The sequence below is a fragment of the Epinephelus moara genome, chromosome 9 (genome assembly GCF_006386435.1).
Source record: "Epinephelus moara isolate mb chromosome 9, YSFRI_EMoa_1.0, whole genome shotgun sequence".
In the NCBI taxonomy this organism is placed as follows: Eukaryota; Metazoa; Chordata; class Actinopteri; order Perciformes; family Serranidae; genus Epinephelus; species Epinephelus moara.
In genome coordinates, this window is record NC_065514.1 from 36,242,062 (window position 1) to 36,261,202 (window position 19,141).

General features: G+C 39.8%; 1 protein-coding gene across 8 annotated transcripts in view; it reads left to right on the forward strand.

Annotated features, from left to right (window-relative positions):
* tpm2 (tropomyosin 2 (beta)) overlaps positions 1-17,309 on the forward strand; it is a 35,952-nt gene extending 18,643 nt beyond the window's left edge. For 2 of the 8 annotated variants that reach the window (XM_050052730.1, XM_050052735.1), the window contains 7 exons: positions 378-511; positions 1,395-1,512; positions 4,294-4,364; positions 6,644-6,719; positions 9,995-10,057; positions 10,175-10,244; positions 16,413-17,309. In XM_050052730.1, coding sequence (XP_049908687.1) covers positions 378-511; positions 1,395-1,512; positions 4,294-4,364; positions 6,644-6,719; positions 9,995-10,057; positions 10,175-10,244; positions 16,413-16,495 — 615 coding nt within the window. In that variant the 3' untranslated portion in view covers positions 16,496-17,309. Of the gene's footprint in view, positions 1-377; positions 512-1,394; positions 1,513-4,293; positions 4,365-6,643; positions 6,720-8,112; positions 8,189-9,994; positions 10,058-10,174; positions 10,245-12,759; positions 13,161-16,412 lie in introns of those variants that run through there. The other 6 variants (XM_050052728.1, XM_050052732.1, XM_050052729.1 and 3 more) reach the window with 3 other exon arrangements.
* The last annotated feature ends 1,832 nt before the right edge of the window (positions 17,310-19,141 follow it).

Here is a 19,141-nt window from a genome sequence, read left to right on the forward strand (position 1 = left end):
GTTGATATCCAGCGTCGTGATACCGATTATCCTGATTGCCATTGTTAGGGTTAGTCAACCCAGGATAGGTCTGGGTAACCCAGGAAAGGTTGATCTTGCTTCGTGATACAGGCCCCTGGACTGCTAAAGCATAAAGCATAAATTAAGCATAAAGGTCTGCCATATCAATGTATATATTATTTGGATGCTTCAGGAATTTAACACCAAATAAAACCAAAATAATTGTTTTGATCATGTCTTTTGAATTACTGAATATCTGATGCATTCAGTTTTTGAATACTTTCTGTCTAATGTTCTATAAGTCTCTGTCTTTTGGACATTTATATTGTATGTGCGTGTGTGTGTGTGTGTGTGTGTGTGTGTGTGTGTCCCTACAGGCTGAGGCAGAGGTGGCATCGCTAAACAGGCGTATCCAGCTGGTGGAGGAGGAGTTGGACCGAGCTCAGGAGAGACTGGCTACTGCTCTGCAGAAGCTGGAAGAGGCTGAGAAAGCTGCAGATGAGAGTGAGAGGTGAAGAGCTTCATCTCACTTAAATGATTGAATGACTCAGTTTATGCTTCAGTTGCAGGACTGGATTAATCTGCTTGTGAGCCCCAGGATAGAAATGAGCTGATTTACCCAGAGTCTTAGAAAGCAACCAGTTATATTACAGAGATATAGTACATACACCTTCTGCTGTATATTAGTCAGTCTGTGATAATTTGATTACAGAGAAATCTGTTTAAGAATATGTACCATGTAAGCATACTTTCAACTGATTTTGTCAGAGTATCAGGTGAACCAAAGGTCCTGTTATTCCTGGAATTTACTTACCTGTTTGGTTGGCTGTGATGTTTCCAATGTTGGTGTGTTATCAACATTCCACTAATGGTGTCCAGGTTTGACAACTGCATGAACATCTGTAAAAACCAACAAGATCATTTCCTGGCATCACAGTTCTGCCAGCTGGTTTGTTTTGCCATTTGTGATGAAGTGATTAAGGGGGCGCTATTACATGACCAAGTGGCACTAATGCATACCCTTTATATGGAGGGGGGAATGGAACAAATAATTGTCTGGATTACAAAGTGGTCAAAGTGGTCAACTATCCCACAGGTCCTCTCTCTGCTGGTGGTACATACACCCATCAGCCAAAACATTACAACCACTGGTGGGTGAAGTGACATCATCAGCGTTAATTTTTCCGTCTTGATGAAACTCCTGTGTAAAAGAGCCCCTTTTTAGAATTACAATGGTATTCAGATCAAGCACTTTAACACAGTTGAATCTTCAAACATTCATGACTTTGATGTAGGTAGGATGTTAGCCCCTGATGGCGATACTGAATCTAATCACACATAAACAATTGTTTCTGACTGACTGCCTGTTGTTATCTGTCCCTCTTGTCCCTCAGAGGAATGAAGGTAATTGAGAACAGAGCAACCAAAGACGAAGAGAAGATGGAGATCCAGGAGATGCAGCTGAAGGAGGCCAAACACATCGCTGAGGAGGCCGACCGCAAATATGAAGAGGTGGGGGAATCGCTGGTTTCTCAAGGTCTTAGCATGACATCATAAACATAGGCTGTGTTGCTGTTCTACACTACAAGCTAATAACTACACACTACATCTTAACAAGTTTTGAATATGTAGTGAGTTCCCAATGGAAAAGGGACTTAAATCTAAAAACAAGTCAGAGGTAAATGTGTGTTTGGCATTGTAAACCAACAGACAGACAATAGATGATATTTCATATTATCACATTTATATGTGAAAACAGCAAAAAAAAACAGATGGCAATATGCAAAATATTCAGATCATATATAATGATGTAACTGGTGTATGTAATGAAAAACTGAATCTGAATAGCATAATCTGACATTGATTCTTTTTAGTTTGGAAATGAAGTCCAATATACTTGAAACTGAATGTAATGTTACAGTGTATTGTCATAGAACGGTTTGTATGACATCCTACGAAAAATGCATGCACAACAGTTTGTATGATATTCTACAAATTTGCTCCTCACAAATGAGTTACTGTGGTTAGGTTTAGGAAAAGAATCATGGTGAGGATGTACCTTAAAATGACTCAAAGTTTACTCAAAGTTAACGTGGATGTGAACATGCGACTTCAGGGGAAAGTCTCAAAGGTCTGTTTTTCTCTGACCCATCCACCACCCCAACTTGCCTCCTTACAAGCTCTTGGGACTGCTTCCTTGTTTACTGCTGTCAGCACATTGATCGCAGCCTTTCACAATACGTGGGATATGTATGCCTTTGGGTGCATTAGTTTTTGTAGGAAAACATACAGATCATTTGTGAGAACAGCCTGAATATTAAGAAATTTAATTCAGTTGCTCTGAAACTGTGTTTGATCCTCAATGAAAATGTACGTCTCTTTACTTCCACTTCCAAGTTCTTACAATTAGAATTCAGTTCTTGCAATTGCAATTTGTTCAGGAAGAGCAAGAGAATGCAGATTCACAGAACTCCTTTTTAGTTGGTGTACGTTTTGATAGTTTGTGGCTGCATCAGCTTGAATTAGGCCAGCGCAAACCCCAGCACCAGGGGTCTGAACCCTGAACCCCTTACTCCTCCAACGGCTCAACTTTGTGTTACTGCCGTGACACAGGCTAGACCCAGCACTACCACTGGCCACCAGCCTGCTGGGTTTGCAGTGGTTGAATTTGACTCACTACAGCTGCTAACTGGAGGTCTGTCCCTGGAGCTGCTGCCCACTTCCCTCCCAGTGAAGTAGTCTCATAACAGTGGGGAAATATGTACACATTTCCACTAAAAACTTTCAGTATGGTACATTTAGAGCCAAAGGAACATGTACCTAGATCTGCATAACGTTTCCACTGCAGGCAGTACTCCTAAATGTAGGTGGGGTTATTGCTCAAAGCTCTGTCCAGCTCTCACTGTATTTTCTCTTCACTGGTGATGCAGAGGAACGTCTGCATCTCATTCATGGTCCACAGAACGAGGTTTCACGTCAATATTTTCAGAACAAAAAAAGAAGAGTCTGGAGTGAAAGTCTCTCTCAATAGGATATTTAAAAATAGTGGGTATGTGCACTGAGTCCTTGTCGAGCAAGAGCAGGACGTAGTGCTGCTGTAGTGCACCAGGACAATACTCCACTATATTTTTTTTCTTCAAGTGAGGATTAGAATATATGCAATTCACATAATACGGATGATATTCATCAACATTTTTTAAAGGCTTTAAGATCCTGTCATCACGTAAGCATATGTCATCCAAATGAGACAATCAAAACAAATGGAAAGGTCAAAGTTATCGTATTGACAATTCAGGTGTGCTGATGGATTCATGTCATCAACTCATGCGCTGAGTAACATGCAAGAAAACATTCCACCTTAAACGTTTCAGGTAGCTGCCAGCAGTTGGCAGCAAAAGAGAGTCAGCAAAACATCCTTTCATTTTATTGTTAGAGTTTACTAATATATGTAAAACTTGCCATGGTGGGGCATCGGTGGCTTGGTGGGTAGAGCAGGCGCCCCATGTGCAGGGCTGTTGCCGCAGCCCGGGTTCGGATCCGGCCTGTGGCCCTTTGCTGCGTGTGCTCTTTTGTTTGTTGATCGCTCTTTCTCAATGAACATATGTGTACTTAAGCAAACGGTAACTGATTTGTGAGAACTGAATGTGGAAGTAGGAAGAGAGTTTCATTTTTAGTAAGGATCAGATTTCATAATATTACAATCAGTTTCAAGTTTCCTGGAACTCAGGTCCAAACCAATAAAGTCAATTTCAAAATACACTAGTCAGATACAGTTTTTTCAGTGGTATTAATCAACTTAACAATATAGTTCAAATGTTGTGATTCAAATTCATTTTTAATGCAATTATTCCAGTTGTGCAATTTGATTTCAAACATAAATGATTCAAATTCAGTTTCTAGTGATACAAATTTATGCCCATATAACTGGTTTACAAGGATAACAGACCAAATGTTAGGAAGTTTATTTTAGTAATACACAAAAATTTTAAAAAGCATGAATTATTTCTGTGGATTTACCATACATAAGAGTGGGTATTGATTTTATGACTTGGACTTGACTTGGGACTTTATAGCCCAGATTTAAGACTTATTAAGGACTCATCTCTGAATATAGTACATTCTGTAAACAACGAATGCAATAAGTGGTGTATAATTGGAATACAGTAATAGTGCCTGTGAGGATTAATGCTAAAAGTTAGTGTAATGACAGATCCTTTTTCTAAGCAGAGTAAGAAAAGAGAATAGTTGCATTAGTTTAGAGGAGTCACTTCTGTGTGTGCTGATTGTCTGCAGGTTGCTCGTAAGCTGGTGATCCTGGAGGGTGACCTGGAGCGCTCAGAGGAGCGTGCTGAGGTGGCCGAGGCGTAAGTCAACACCTGCACCATGAAAGCTTACACCAACACGAGAGCCAGTGTACATTATTCATGTTACCGTAGTAGAGATCATGTGATTACTTCTATGGCAACATGGGATCTTACATATTCACTTTTAACTGATAAATGTCTTACTTTACATTAATATAATCCTCCTAGTGTTTATATTAATAGCAGTGGACATTGTAAATGCTGCATGGACTCATAAGTCATAATGATTCTCTTAAAGGGATAGTTCAGAGTTTTTGAAGGGGGCTTGTATGGGGTAATGCAGTCAGTCAGCACGCCCCCCAGTTTGGAGAAGCAGGCTGGAGTCTGACATGTAAGTGAAGCAATCTACTGCTGTGGAGGGGTCAGCAACAAAATGTATTTAAGTCACCTAAAAAATGGTACCACCTTAAAAAATCATTATCAGTTGAAGTGTACGCCATATAGATAACAACAATATATTTTATTAAAAAGGTGCCTTTCAAAACACCCAAGGTCACCACCATACAGAGCATAAAATAACATGCATAGCAAGAAACATGAATAGGCAAACACATAGTGTTGCTGTGATAAAAACCAGACAGGCTGTTGCGGGGGGGTGGGGGGGGGGATGGGGGTGTCAGACTAGAGTCTGACCTTCAAACTGTCTTAAATCTGGGCTATAAAGTTGAAGGTCAGACTCTGGTCTGCTTCACCAAACTGGGGGTGTGCTGACTTACATCAAGTGTGGGTAATATATTGGCTATGGATAAGTACCCCATACAACCCCACTTCAAAAAATCTGAACAACCCCTTTAACAATAATGATTGTTCTTAATTAGTCTACTAATCATTTTTTCTATAACTTGATTAATCATTTGGGCTGTAAAATTTTAGAAAACTGTGAAAAAAGCCAATTGTAAGTTTCCAGTGTCAAATATCTTATTTTATCTGGCAGATTGTCTAAAACCCAAAGATACTGAGGGCCAAATTCACAAAAGGATTGCGTGGCTTTTGCGGCCGCTAAACTGGTAAAAATGGAGCAAGCAGATACCGTCTAATTCACAAAGCACACGCAGAGGGTGAAATGCTCCACTAACTGCGCTGCCAAGCAGATTGCATCTCGGTGCTCCGGTGTTATTTGCACATATTTAAATGAGGTAATATGCATGCATTTGGCGCAAAATTGCCCCTTTCTATGCAAATGAGCCTCATTGATAAACAACGTCTAATTCACTAACACCAGCGCGAATAGCCACACGCAGTTTGAGTGAAGTAAATGACGTCTTTAGAAAGCTGGTGCAAACTGGGTCGTCTGTTAAATCAGTCTGTAAATAATATTTTGACATTATTATTATAATCATTATTACTTTAATGGCATCCGAAGATATTGATGCGTTGAACAGGTGACAGTCTGCGGTCGTTCTCAAAACGCTTATTAAATTATTGAAAATAAACTTTCAATAATTTATTTTACGGAACGGCGGAAACAAACGTGAACAAATTCATATTAAATTCAAAAGATAACGAAAAAACAGCTACTAGTGAGAGGGAATAGTGATAAAGTGGTCAAACTTGGTCAAATCCACAGCCTCAACCCATCCGACACTGTTAGACTGACTCACCAGCAGACATCACTACATGAGGGTATACAGTATTCAGTACTTTGCCAAACAAAGTCTGCCATTGTTCTGCCACGGTGTTCTTGGTGCAAAGCCAGCATTTATACTTTGCCATGTGGCTAATTGCAATCAGGGGCAAATCAGGGGCAAACTGCACTCAGCTGCCAAACTTTGTGGGCGTGTTTGCGCTGGTATATCATTAGCGCAATATCCTTTGTGAATAGGACGTTAAGACGGAGCAAACTGCGGGTGCAAGTGAAGTGCAATTCAAGGTGCTATCAGCGGCCACAGTTCATTCTTTGTGAATTAGGCCCTGAGTGTTATAGATGAAAGAAAACCAGCAAATTCTCACATTGGAGAAACTTAAATTTAGATTAGGCATTTGTCTTTATAAATGACCTAAACGATTATTATTACTATTAAAATTGTTGTTGATACATTTTTTGTTGACTGACTAATTGATTACTCACTTGAAGTGTTCTGGTGATTGAGCATCATGTAGCCATGTGTGATATAATGAAAACACTAATCACATAGAGACCTGGGTGTGTGTGTTTTTATGTGTGCATGTCTGAACACACCACCACCGCCTGTATGGGACTTGTTATTGTTTGTTATTGTTTTCTGGCTGCCCTGCCCACTGTCCCCCCTCACCCCGACCTCCTGGACTAACCCCTTCAGGCGAGTGAGGGAGCTGGAGGAGGAGCTCAGACTAATGGATCAGAATTTGAAGTCCATGATGTGCGGAGAGGAAGAGGTACTTACTGTACAAACTCCACCGAGGTCAAATTCTGACCTGCTGCCTTCTGCTCCTCTGACCTGCAGCCTCTCATCCCCTCTCTCTGTTTCCTGTCTTAGCCTGCACTTACCCTCTATGACATCAAGCATGTCCTTCAGTCAGTACTGACAGGACAAGTCTGGTGATATTCTATATAGTTTTTCTTGTTAACAAATCCCATGATAAGACCAAAACCAACAATGACTTGATTTAAGTGAATAGGTTTGATTATCAGGAGTGGGAGGCACACTTTCATTTTTTCAGAGAGACAGTTAAGGTAATACTGAAGATTGATTGAGAGATTACATGGAGTTACATAAGTTGGTGGAACAGCGGCTAGACAAGAAGTGATATCATGATTACAAAAACACATTAAAGGGGAACTATGGCCATTTTCAAAATTCATATGTTATTCCTATGGTCTAAGACAGCCCAAAAATATTAGTAATGATTAACAGCTCGAAAACTAGATCCGAAAACTAGAGTACTAAAAATCATATTTGTGATGTCATAAACTCTGAAACTACTCCACAAACAATGTATGGTGAAAGATGTTCTCAATGACAGTGAGAGCACCCAGAGGAACGTTCTGAGTGGTTGGGTACATTTTCTGTTTGACAACTAAGAACACTACAACAGAACAAAGCTCAGTTGGGTATAAGAAAACAAACAAAATCATTCTGCCATACATTGAGTTAGTTGTGTGAAGTTGCTGCTCGAAAACTCAACATTTGCTTATTTTGGTGTGAGCCACTCTGTTACACTGCCTGACATGTTCCTTCATTACCATGAACACACGTATCGTAGTTTAGTCTGACTCAATTCCCCATACCCTTTCCTGCTGCCACCTAGAGCACTAGATGTGAATTAATGAAAGAAGTTGTTATGCTTATGCTATTTATTAAAGCTTTACATCTCCAGTAGAAAACAGTGAGTTTGAGGCAAAGAGCCACAGACAGAGTAAAAATCATCAAGTATTAAGGAATGCAATTAAAGTTGTTAGTTTGGGTCTGCACATGGGACTTACTGGAAACATATAGAATAACAACAGAGTTATTTTTTAATTTGTGATTAATCTAGATGTTCATTTTGGCTGTAATCTGCCATCCAGCCATGCCTACGTTTTCCTTTGAAAAAACACCCTGATGTTTTGCTGAAACCCTTGTTTGCTGTCTTACTTAGAGTCAGATGTAAACAGAGCAGCTTCATGACAGATATCCATCCTCTGTCTCTGAGTAAGACAGACAGAAATGTTTCTAAAAATACTGGCACAGTCCTTTTAACAGCATCAGGGTTGGATCTCCTCTGCTGTCCTACCTTTCAAATCACTGCTTTTTCTTCTCTTGCTTTTCCTCTCTCTTACCTTGCTCAGTAAATCAGGTGACCTTGAGGAAGAGTTGAAAAATGTCACCAACAACTTGAAGTCACTGGAAGCCCAGGCCGAGAAGGTACAGTGGGAGCTGAGGGACATTCAGCCACAGGAACGGCCCCAACATCAGAACAAAGCAAAGACAAGAAACTAATTCAAAGACATACAGTGATAGGAACCCATGTCCATTCACCATACAGTCCTCATTATCCCACTATAGAGACATAAAGACATGATCAACTGCAACTTAGGGTTTACAAGAGGAAGGTCCAACTACAAATTACACTTTGTTTCAAGTTCTGCATTTGACCATACAGAAAGTCTGAGTTTTAAATAAAGACTTTAAATGGTGGTAAACCATGGCAACAAGTAGCCCAACTTTGTGCCTCTCATATACTATCATTACTGATACATACACACACTCACACACACACATATCTCAGAAATCTGCATCAAGTGTTTTTAGTTTAGTTTAGTTTATTTACTTTATTACTTTATAAATTGAAATTCAATGTTTTCACTCTTGCTTGTCAATTACACACAGGTCCAAAAGACACACACATGCACAAACAGGACCTATACATGCACAAAGTGGAGAGATGTCAGAGTGAGGGGGCTTCCCTTGGTGAGGCGCCCCGAGCAGTTGGGGGGTTCGGTGCCTTGCTCAAGGGCACCTCGGCAGTGCCCAGGAGGTGAACTGGCACCTCTCCAGCCACCAGTCCACGCTCCATATTTTGGTCCGGACAAGGACTCGAACAGGCGACCCTCCGGTTCCCAACCCAAGTCCCTATGGACTGAGCCACTGCCGCCCCACCATTTTTATGATAAATCACAGACAACACAATAAAACTTTTCCAGCCAACCACTTTGATGTATGATTGAATTTAGGTTGTGACAATCAGGTGACCAAAATTCAATGTCGGGACAACATCTAATGCCAATTTCAATTTGACTGTGACTACTCAAGGCAGATGACGTTGATATTTTGTTGGTTTTTAACTTGTGTTATTAAATAACCAAAATCCAACATCTTCTAAACATCTCATGCCAACATCATCTTGATGTAGAATACCTACATTATGAAATCCATGAAATTCTAATGTGAAACATTTAAAATATAATCAACCTGATTTTCATTTCAACAGAAATTTAACTTCTGACATGAGAATCCAACATCTTTCTGACATAATCTTGACGTAGAATACAGACATTTAGTCGTAAGGTTTGTAGAACAAAACCCAATGTCTGCAAAACATCATAGTGTTAATGTCCACACAACGTGAGATTCTAACATCGTTACACATTTAAAATATTGTCAACCCGATTTTCATTCCCACTAAAATTTAACTTCGGTCTGACATAAGAGTCCAACATCTTTCTGATGTCATCTTGACGTCTGGTGCCAGGTTGGATAGGCTCAACCACGTTTGTTTGGATGTAGAATTTAAAATTTCGGAATCAGTTAATCTTTTTTGAGTACGATGTACAGCCACACAATAAGAGACAGTTTCTGAAGATCCTGGAAATACCTTGAAAACTGCAGTAAGTGTTGTTAAACAACCTGGATTTCTCAAAGACCATTTGACTTGTCTTTCAGAAAGAAAATCTTGAATGTACTGAACATACGTGAGAAGTACAAACTGTGCATGACAGGGTTCAAATGACCTATAGCTGTCATAACAGTTCACTGTTTAATGCTGTGTTTCACCCCCAATTCTGCATAATTATCCTACCTGTCTTTCTTAAAGAAATTCAAATGCCAAAGTAATACAGCAAAGTCTTGCATTCATCATCCACCTACGAAGTCTGTCTCCATTTAGTAGTTAACACCGGAGGTGTAAATTTGAATTGCACTTTGTTAATACCTTTTCTGTTTGGATTTCAGTACTCACAAAAGGAGGACAAATACGAGGAAGAAATTAAAGTTCTTACTGACAAACTGAAAGAGGTAAGGTTTCTGTTACAGTGTTATAGATTCTGTTGCTTACTCCCCCATCTGAACTTAACAAATGACAGTATTCATGCATGTCACACTGTGCATTGACACGTGTTGTTTGTGTCCCAGGCTGAGACTCGTGCAGAGTTTGCAGAGAGGTCTGTGGCCAAGCTGGAGAAGACCATTGATGATTTGGAAGGTATTCAACACTCACTTGTGTTGTCTCTGCTCGGACTTCCACTGTCAGCACTAACAAGAATGCTCACTCTACTCGATAAAAATGTTACAGTCACACAGAGCTTCGCTACTTTCACTTCTGCTGTTGGAACTCGGCTGGTGCCTGGCTGGGTAGTTGTGCTGTGGTTAACTGATGAAGCCATTAATGATTGGAAAGACCAAAGTCACCTCTCTCTAATGCCTTGTATTAGCCTCATTATGCAACTTCAGTATTGACTTGCTCTTTGTACATGTTTAACTTACTCAGTGACAGAATGATGATATTGAAACACATTATTTCTGTGGTTTACACCACTGCGGTCTTGTGGTCTTGATGAGCACAGCTATGAGAGTAAAGCCTGTAAAGGCTTAGTGTGTGTGGTAAACGGAGGAGAATTGTCAGGAGATGTAAGGTGTAAGTAACAAAGGCTTGAGTTTTATTAATGATTAGGGAAAAGGGCAGAGGAGTAAACAAACTTAAAGTCTACCCAAATCAGGGCAGTCACTTCCCTTGAGATGTGGGGGTGTTGTTCTCCCAGAGAAACAGAGGTAGAGATGTCAGAGAAGCTTTGTACTCTTCACTGGGAGCTTTGGTTACTTCTTGGGGGTCCTTTTGCCTCCATGGTTTCTCTCCCTCTGACCGCTCCAGCTCTCCTCTTAATCCAATAGGGCTATCTCCAGCCTTAGGTAAGCTGGCAGTGGAAATATTCCTGATTGATGATTATACCCAGCTGGCTTAATTTTCACCCTGTTCCCCAGCTCCCTCTGCTGGAGGACAGGCAAGGGCAAACTTCACTGATTTGAGACACCACATGTGTGACATGTAGCGATTGTGGAGTCATAAAATATTGCAGTGACTCGGCCGACAGACATAACAGACTACACGTTGGTCAACGACCAATCATCCCTGGTCGTCTTTCACAATGTGCGTGATGTCATTGGATTGTTCTTGTTGTACTTTTATTATTATTACTATTACTATTATTTCAGTCACTATGGCTGTTCATGTCCCAGCTGAAATGTTATTGTAATAATGTATAAAGGGCCACCGAATGACAGGAGCTACATTTGAAGTACTGAGAGTACTCTGAGAGTGCGCCCTGCCACTCTGAGAGTGCGCCCTGCCACTCTGAGAGTGCGGTGCTTTGGATAACTGAATGGTACATTCTGACAACACTCTGAGTTTACGAACGGCCCAGTTTGTACTAAAGTGTACTCCAGCACTCGGAGTGAGTATTTCAGAATGCACCACTCGCATCTTCTTCTTCCATTGTCAAAAGCACACCAACAAAACTTGCGCTATCTAATGTCTGTGGAGAATTGTTTTGCCTCCAGCTAAACCCAGCCCACCAAAATATGTCATACTGTTTACTAACAGTAAAAGGGTCTATTTAATTCCTTTATATCCTTCTCCATTATGAGGAAATAACATTCTTTGCTAGCCTGATGCTAATGGCAGTACTCATTGTGTTGCTAAAGTGGCTCTGCTGTTTCACGCCATCATTTTTCCCTTTTTACTCTGTGTGGTCGTCCCTAGAGAAATATCGAAAAGGCTGGGATGTTGTTGTCATAGAGTTGTTCACAGCAGCAGTTCGCTCTGTGTTTCTAATGGTCAAGGTGACGGCTGTGATGGGAGAAGTCGTGGAAGACAAAAAGAAAATTAAACATACTAGACTTTCTGTTGGGATGTTGTGAGACGTCCCAGACATGGTATAAAATGATGATATATGAAACCAAAACTTTAAAAAGTAACAATAAAATAGCCAATAATGTCGGAGCTTATTAATACTACCGTTTAATACCAGGTCTCAGTACCCACCCCTAGTTGGGCCACTTGGATGTTGCCTCTGGGTCAGATGTGGCCTATGGGCTGCCAGTTGAATAGGCCTGAGTTAGACTTTGTTAGTAGTGAAATGATCTGATTTTCTTGACACATCACAGTCAGAGAGAGATAGAACAGCATATACATTGTTTCCGGGAGGTTTGGACTTCCAACATGGCTTGCAGAGGGTTCCCTGAATGCACAAATAATTTCATTAACAATTTAACTCTGCAAATCACTTCTGATCTAGGAGGTGTTGGTTAGGCCTGTCCTGATACCGATCCTGTTGTCTGTGGCATGGGTTGTATACATGAGATGTTGAGTGGAGCCTTTGTTGAATAACACTGTATGACCTGTTCAGTTTGTGTGCATTTGAACTCGGTGGAAAGAGATCAGGGATTACATCATTTGGCTGAACAAGCTTCAAGTTGAGAATTGAGGCGTGGTGAGCTGCAGTAACCAGCTAATCTGATAACATTAACACCAGTGAGTCTTGCTTGTTCAGTTTGAGGGTTACCAGTTTTGATGCAGTTTTAATTTTCTTTTTGTTGTACTTTTCTGTCTCATGTTCAATTGCCTCATTCCGTTTCCATTCTGTGCGTCTGTCTACTCGGTTCCCTGTCTCTTTGTCTGTGTGTGTGTGTGTGTGTGTGTGTGTGTGTGTGTCCTCCTCCAGATGAAGTGTATGCTCAGAAGCTGAAGGGTAAGGCTCTCAGTGAAGAGCTGGACCTGGCCCTCAACGACATGACTACACTGTAACTGCTCTTTCACTTCCTCTTCGCTCCTCCTTCCTGTCTGAACTCCTCTCGGCCTGCTTGCTCTTGTTCTGTTCCATTCCACAGTGGTATCAGGGGCTAGAAGAATCTAGAAATGTAATGTTCTGAATCCACCAACCCTTCAGTAAGCTGTATCTGTATTACAAAGCACTAGTCTTTGTACAGAGGGTTAAGTTACTGCAGTTATTGCTCACCCAGTCACTGCTGTGTGTCTGCAGGTTCACTGAGTTAATGTCCTCTCTTTATTGAATATTCATGTAAACCCCCCCTTCTGTAACAAATGTATTAAAGCTCTCTTGACTATTCTGTCTCCTTCCAGTTGTGTCTTCTTTCTCTTTTGTTTCCTTCTTCTATTTCTCATTTATAAGCAGTGCATGGATATTAAGCAACTGCTTTGTTGAACACCAGGATGTAGCTGTAAACAGAAAGAAGGACATTTGAAGTGTTTTCATGTATCTCTAATACATACACTATAACCTCTTGCAAAAGAATGCTTTGTTGAAGAAAATCTCAGTAAAGTTCCAATTTAAATAATTTTTACTTAGGTTTCAAAGACAAATGGTGGTTGATGATGAGCATTCATGCAGCATGGAGAGAAACACACTTGTAGTATCTGTCTGCACCTCTCTGCCCAGCAAGCTATAGACAGGGATTTTATACGAAATGGGCTAATACAAGTACATTAAACATAGGCTAGTGCATGTCTCAAGGTCAAAAGGCAAATTGAATTCCGGATGTTTCTGGATAAGACATTTTATGCTTCAATGCTACGCGAGTCACATGATGCCCATCTTAAGATGCATTGCTGCTGTAATGACAAAAAGCAAAAGGGGGATGATTGGGAACAACTTGACTACTCATGTAAGTTAAAGGGATAGTTCAGTTTTTTGGAAGTGGGGTTGTATGGGGTACCTATCCATAGATACTGTAGTATAATACATACTGTACAGTAGATGTCAGGCCCCCAGTTTGGAGAAGGCTAGAGTCTGACATGAAAGCTCAGCAATGTACTGCTGTAGAGGGGCCAGCAACAAAACCGGTTTTAGCCACCTAAAAAGTCCCAGGTAAAAAAAGTCAATATCAGTTTAAGTGTGCACTATATTTCGAATATTTTCTCTGCTGTACTTTAATTTCAGACAGTAATTTCTCATGGGAAAACAAAGCTGCCAGACTCTGTTAAGAAGAACAGTGATTTAACATTGCTGAACACAGGAACTGCTGGTCTAGTCTCATTATAGTGCATACTTAAGCTAATATTGATTTTTATCAGGTGGGACTTTTTTAGGTGGCTGAAATACATTTTGGTGCTGACCCTCCCACAGCAGCACATTGCCCAGCTCCTGTTTTCAGTGATATTAAATTATTGTTTTTCTCAATGGAGTCTGGCTTTGAAGTGAGCTATATAATGGCCTTATATTATCCTATCAGAAATCGCTGTCTGACGGTAGAGCAGTGAAAACATATCCTAAATGTAATATACACTTAAGCTGATATTGATTTTTTAGGTGGGACTTTTTATAGGTGGCTGAAATACATTTTGTTGCTGACCCCTCCACAGTTAGCTTCCGTTTTGGACTTCAGCCTGCTTCTCCAAACTCAGGGCTTGCCGACAGACATCTACTGTAGGTAACACACTGATTATGGATAAGTACCCCATACAACCCCATTTTAAAAAATCCAAACTGTCCCTTAAAGGTGTAACTCCCCACTAAAGGCTGCCCCCAACACCCAACACCCCCCACTCATAACTATAAGCTTTTATGCGTCCTCACTGGCAATTGCTGTGGCCAGAGGCATTATGTTTTCGGGTTGTCCATATGTATGTCCAATCCTTGTGAACACAATATCTCAAGAATGCCTTATGGGAATATCTTCAAATTTGACATAAATGTCCACTTGGAATCAGTGAATCAACTGCATTTACACTGAATCATTCAGCATAACGTTTGCCAACCTTTGTTATCTCTGCAATTACAGATGAGTTAATGAAGCTAAGGTCCAGAAGTTAACGTTAGTTTAACTAGAACCCTTTGGACAACAGTCAGCAATGATGTACGGCCACCAAAGTACAAAACTAGAACAAAATAGGCTAATGAACTCCCAGCAAACAAGGTGACATGATGAACAAAGCAGAGATGTTAAAGATAACTTTACATTTCTTTCCAGCAAAATGACAATATGTTGCCTCAAACACGATGTTGACTTATCTTAGAACAGATGTAGACATCCTTGTTAATCTTATTCACGTTGAGATGATGTTGTGGTCTACTGTTACCACACAACTTTATCCAAAGGAGACACTTTCGTCACCCAGCCTCTCAGGATACCTTGTGTCGGAATTGCATGTACCCCATGCACACCGTTTGACCATTTTTAAACCGAATGAAACTGACTTTCTGTAATGCATTTCAATGGACGTCCAGGCAGAGAATGTCCGAGTGTATGGGAATGGCTATACGCACTGTGATTGGCTCATCGCGTTTGAGGGCGGGGCTTAGCCATAGGTCAATTCCAACCTTATGTGACCTTAGTGAGCATGATTTGCACATGACATCTGTGCTTTGTAAATATTCCAATGCCAGGCTGACAAGAAGAATCTCACTTTCCTTGAGGAATTGATGTTGTTGGATTGGACTGGAGTCTGAAACGCTGTACTGCAGTTAGAACCTCATCTTCCTTATGGTAGAAGCACAAATATCAAGAAAAATGACCAAATCAGCAAAGCCTGCAAGTCTACAAAATCAGGCAACAAAACACTTCTGAAGTGCTCTTAGTGTGGCATGACGCCATGCAGTGAATGGAAAGAAATGAGGTTGCAGCTGCCCTCCTAGCTCCCTTGCAGTCAAAATGGCAGCGAAGACAACACAAATGGTGTGTAATTCATCTTGTGTCATGCCTAATTTTAGTGGATCATAATATATCAGTTATAGAATCGATCTATTCCGGTTTAAAATGAGACCAAACATTTATTTGGATGTCAGTTTTGAGCCATGATGAAGAACGCAATGTGTCCTGCAACAGACTAGGTAAGGATTGTTGTCTCTAGCTGAGCCAACTTCCGGAAAACTTCCGGACCCTACTGGCCGGCAAGGAGAAAATATGAGGCTTATTGGTCCAGTAGTTTGTGAGGTTAGCTGTGAACAGACAGATACACACTCTCAGATGATTCATTGTAAAATAATCATTAGTTGCAGCCTCAGTATAAAAAGTTTTTTTTTTTTTTTAAAGTACCAAATGACATTGGGGTTTTTTCAGGGAACTTAAGGAGATTATCAAAATTTTTAGGAAATTACAGTTTTGTACAAAAAAAAAAAAAGGGTTATTGTAAAATTTAGTGAAGTGTTAAAACAAGTTTGTGATGTCCTCCAGCAGCATTTCATTATTCTCTTTTGATCCTCTGATACCTGCTGATTAAGCCTCACATCTGTCTTTTAGCAAACCCTTTTATGGTGAGGTAAAGACTGCGTAAAATTAGAGACACTCTTGATTTTCTCTATCTGCATTTCCATGCATGTATTTGGAAACTCACCTGTGACTTTGTTTCCTCCTCCAGAGAAACTGGCCCAAGCCAAAGAAGAGAACCTGGATATGCACCAGGTGTTGGACCAAACCCTTTTGGAGCTCAACAATCTATAGACACCACCAGTGTACACCCATACAGATGGAATCTTAACATAACATCAACAGTTGTTATAGTAAACAAAACAAAACAAAATGAAAAAAAGTTATACAAGGATTGGTTCAGATATAAATCTATGGAGCCCCTGAAGTGACATGAGCAAGAAATTGTCTATTACAAATTGAAAACTATTTTGTGTGCACTGTATATGTGAGCAGAAATGATCTTACCATCAATAAAAAGTTCCTTGCAGTCACCTGAAAGTCACTTATGGACAGAATTATCTTAAGAGTAACTGTTTCTGCTGTTCTGCTAGCAGAGTTTGTCTTGTTTGATCAAACATGATAAAGCATTTCTTATTGGACATACTCATATATGTAGCAAAGCTCAACTCTACATTGTCATCCTTTAGAAATAATGAAATTGATTTTCTGTGTTAAAAGACGAATTGGAGAAAGTGCTGGGAGCTTTAGTACTGACATCTAACCCAACTGAATAAAGGTTTTATATGTTGTAACAAAAAGTGCATTCCTGAAATGATAAATATCATAATTCTAAGATATCTTTGAAATGTTGTGACTTTTCACAGTTAGCTTATATTAAAATGTAATAGTTTTCTGAGTCTAACACATGTTAACCACTATGCTAGATGGGCATACAGTATGTACAATACTTTGATTGACAAACACATACAGAGAAATTATTGTGATTTCTGTCTTTTTCTTTTTCTTTTTTTTTTTTACGTTAATATGAAGTAAAGAAGTTATATTGATTGTTTCCGACCCATGTACTGATGCAGAATCACCAGTGTCAACCCCGTGGATTAAACAAAGCAAGTGACATGGTTTCATTGTCAGTGAATCTCTTGGATTAATGTCATAAATCCCACTAAATTACAGCTAGATGTTTATGATAAGGAGGTGAGGATGAGAATAGTATACTGTATTGCTGGAAGTGAAGGAGCAGCAAGAACTGCCTGCTCACCCTCCCATATTTTGCCTGTTTGTTCAGCGATTCAACAAATGACCTTCCCTAACCTTTAGGCCACCCCTGCACAGGCAAGTACATGATATAATACATGAGTAGAACTGTACACCAAAGTCAAATCCATGATATCAGGAGAAATGTCGTGAGATGTACCATCTCTGTAAGGGGGCCCCAAAACATGAACTGAAAAGACGAAGCACAACACAAATGCACAACACACACAACCATGTTATGCTATCTTGTCGGAAAGGGAGACAAATAACGCTTCAAAGTTACAATGAATTCAAGGTAAAAAAGTAGCATTGCCATTTGAAAAAATGGTGAATTTAAATATTTCTGCAGATGGGCTCCCTGAACAGTCTTGGAATTAGATAAACTGGGTATGACAGGAAAACTGAGAGCTGACAGCCATATACTCTTTACACCATTTCAGTTCTGCACATGATTTGACCAATAATTAATTAAAAGTAGCCTCAAGACTGAATGAAAAAAATTATATTTGTTCACTCCTTATTTGATGTTATGATTTAATATCATGCATTAATTTCTAGAGTCAGTGTTTGATTTTTGTTTGTCTAACACAGTAGACAAAATACATGTGGAAATATGATTAATTGGGTTATCTCAGGTAGAATACAATTTTGCACTCAATGGGTGTGGATGAAGGGCCCACTTTTGAAGATGTTGTCCCCCTGCCCATACTTCCTAATGGCGGGCCTGAGCATCAGTGATATCTAATCACAAATCTTTCTTACAACAAATGTGAAGCAGTTTCAGTAACAGTACAGAACTCCAATACCAAAGTTCAGTTTGTTTATAATAGGATTAGTAAATGGTTTATGAGGAAGTTAAAACATTGCATTTTATAAACTTTCTGAAGAGAGTTGCCATCATAATAACTTAATCTTACCTTAAAATCTTGACTTTTAATATATCTAATTTTGCAACACCCGAATTTCCCCTCTAGCAATCAATATTAACAGTAATAATTATATAATTAACATTTTTATGCTATGTGTGTATGTGTGTTGGGAGTATCTGCACCTGAGTTTTCACATTTCATCAACTTTCACTTTTATTTCGATATATTTCCCCAAGGCATCTTAGTTATTTACCACAAAATAGGCAAGGAAGGGAGAAAGGAAGAAGGTCGGAAGGGACAGATGGACAAATGTAGGAATGGAAGGGAAGGAAAAACTGTATTTTGTTCTTTAAATCTTAAAGTTATTTGTATGCTCTATTTTTATGCTGGTGTACATCTTAAAAAAATAGAACACACACACACACACACACACACACACACACACATACACTGAACAAAAATATAAACGCAACACTTTTGTTTTTGCTCCCATTTTTCATGAGCTGAACTCAAAGATTTAAAACATTTTCTATATACACAAAACACCATTTCTCACAAATATTGTTCACAAATCTGTCTAAATCTGTGTTAGTGAGCACTTCTCCTTTGCCGAGATAATCCATCCCACCTCACAGGTGTGGCATATTAAGATGCTGATTAGACAGCATGATTATTGCACAGGTGTGCCTTAGGCTGGCCACAATAAAAGGCCACTCTGAAATGTTCAGTTTTATCACCCAGCACAATGCCACAGATGTCACAAGTTTTGAGGGAGCGTGCAATTGGCATGCTGACTGCAGGAATGTCCACCAGA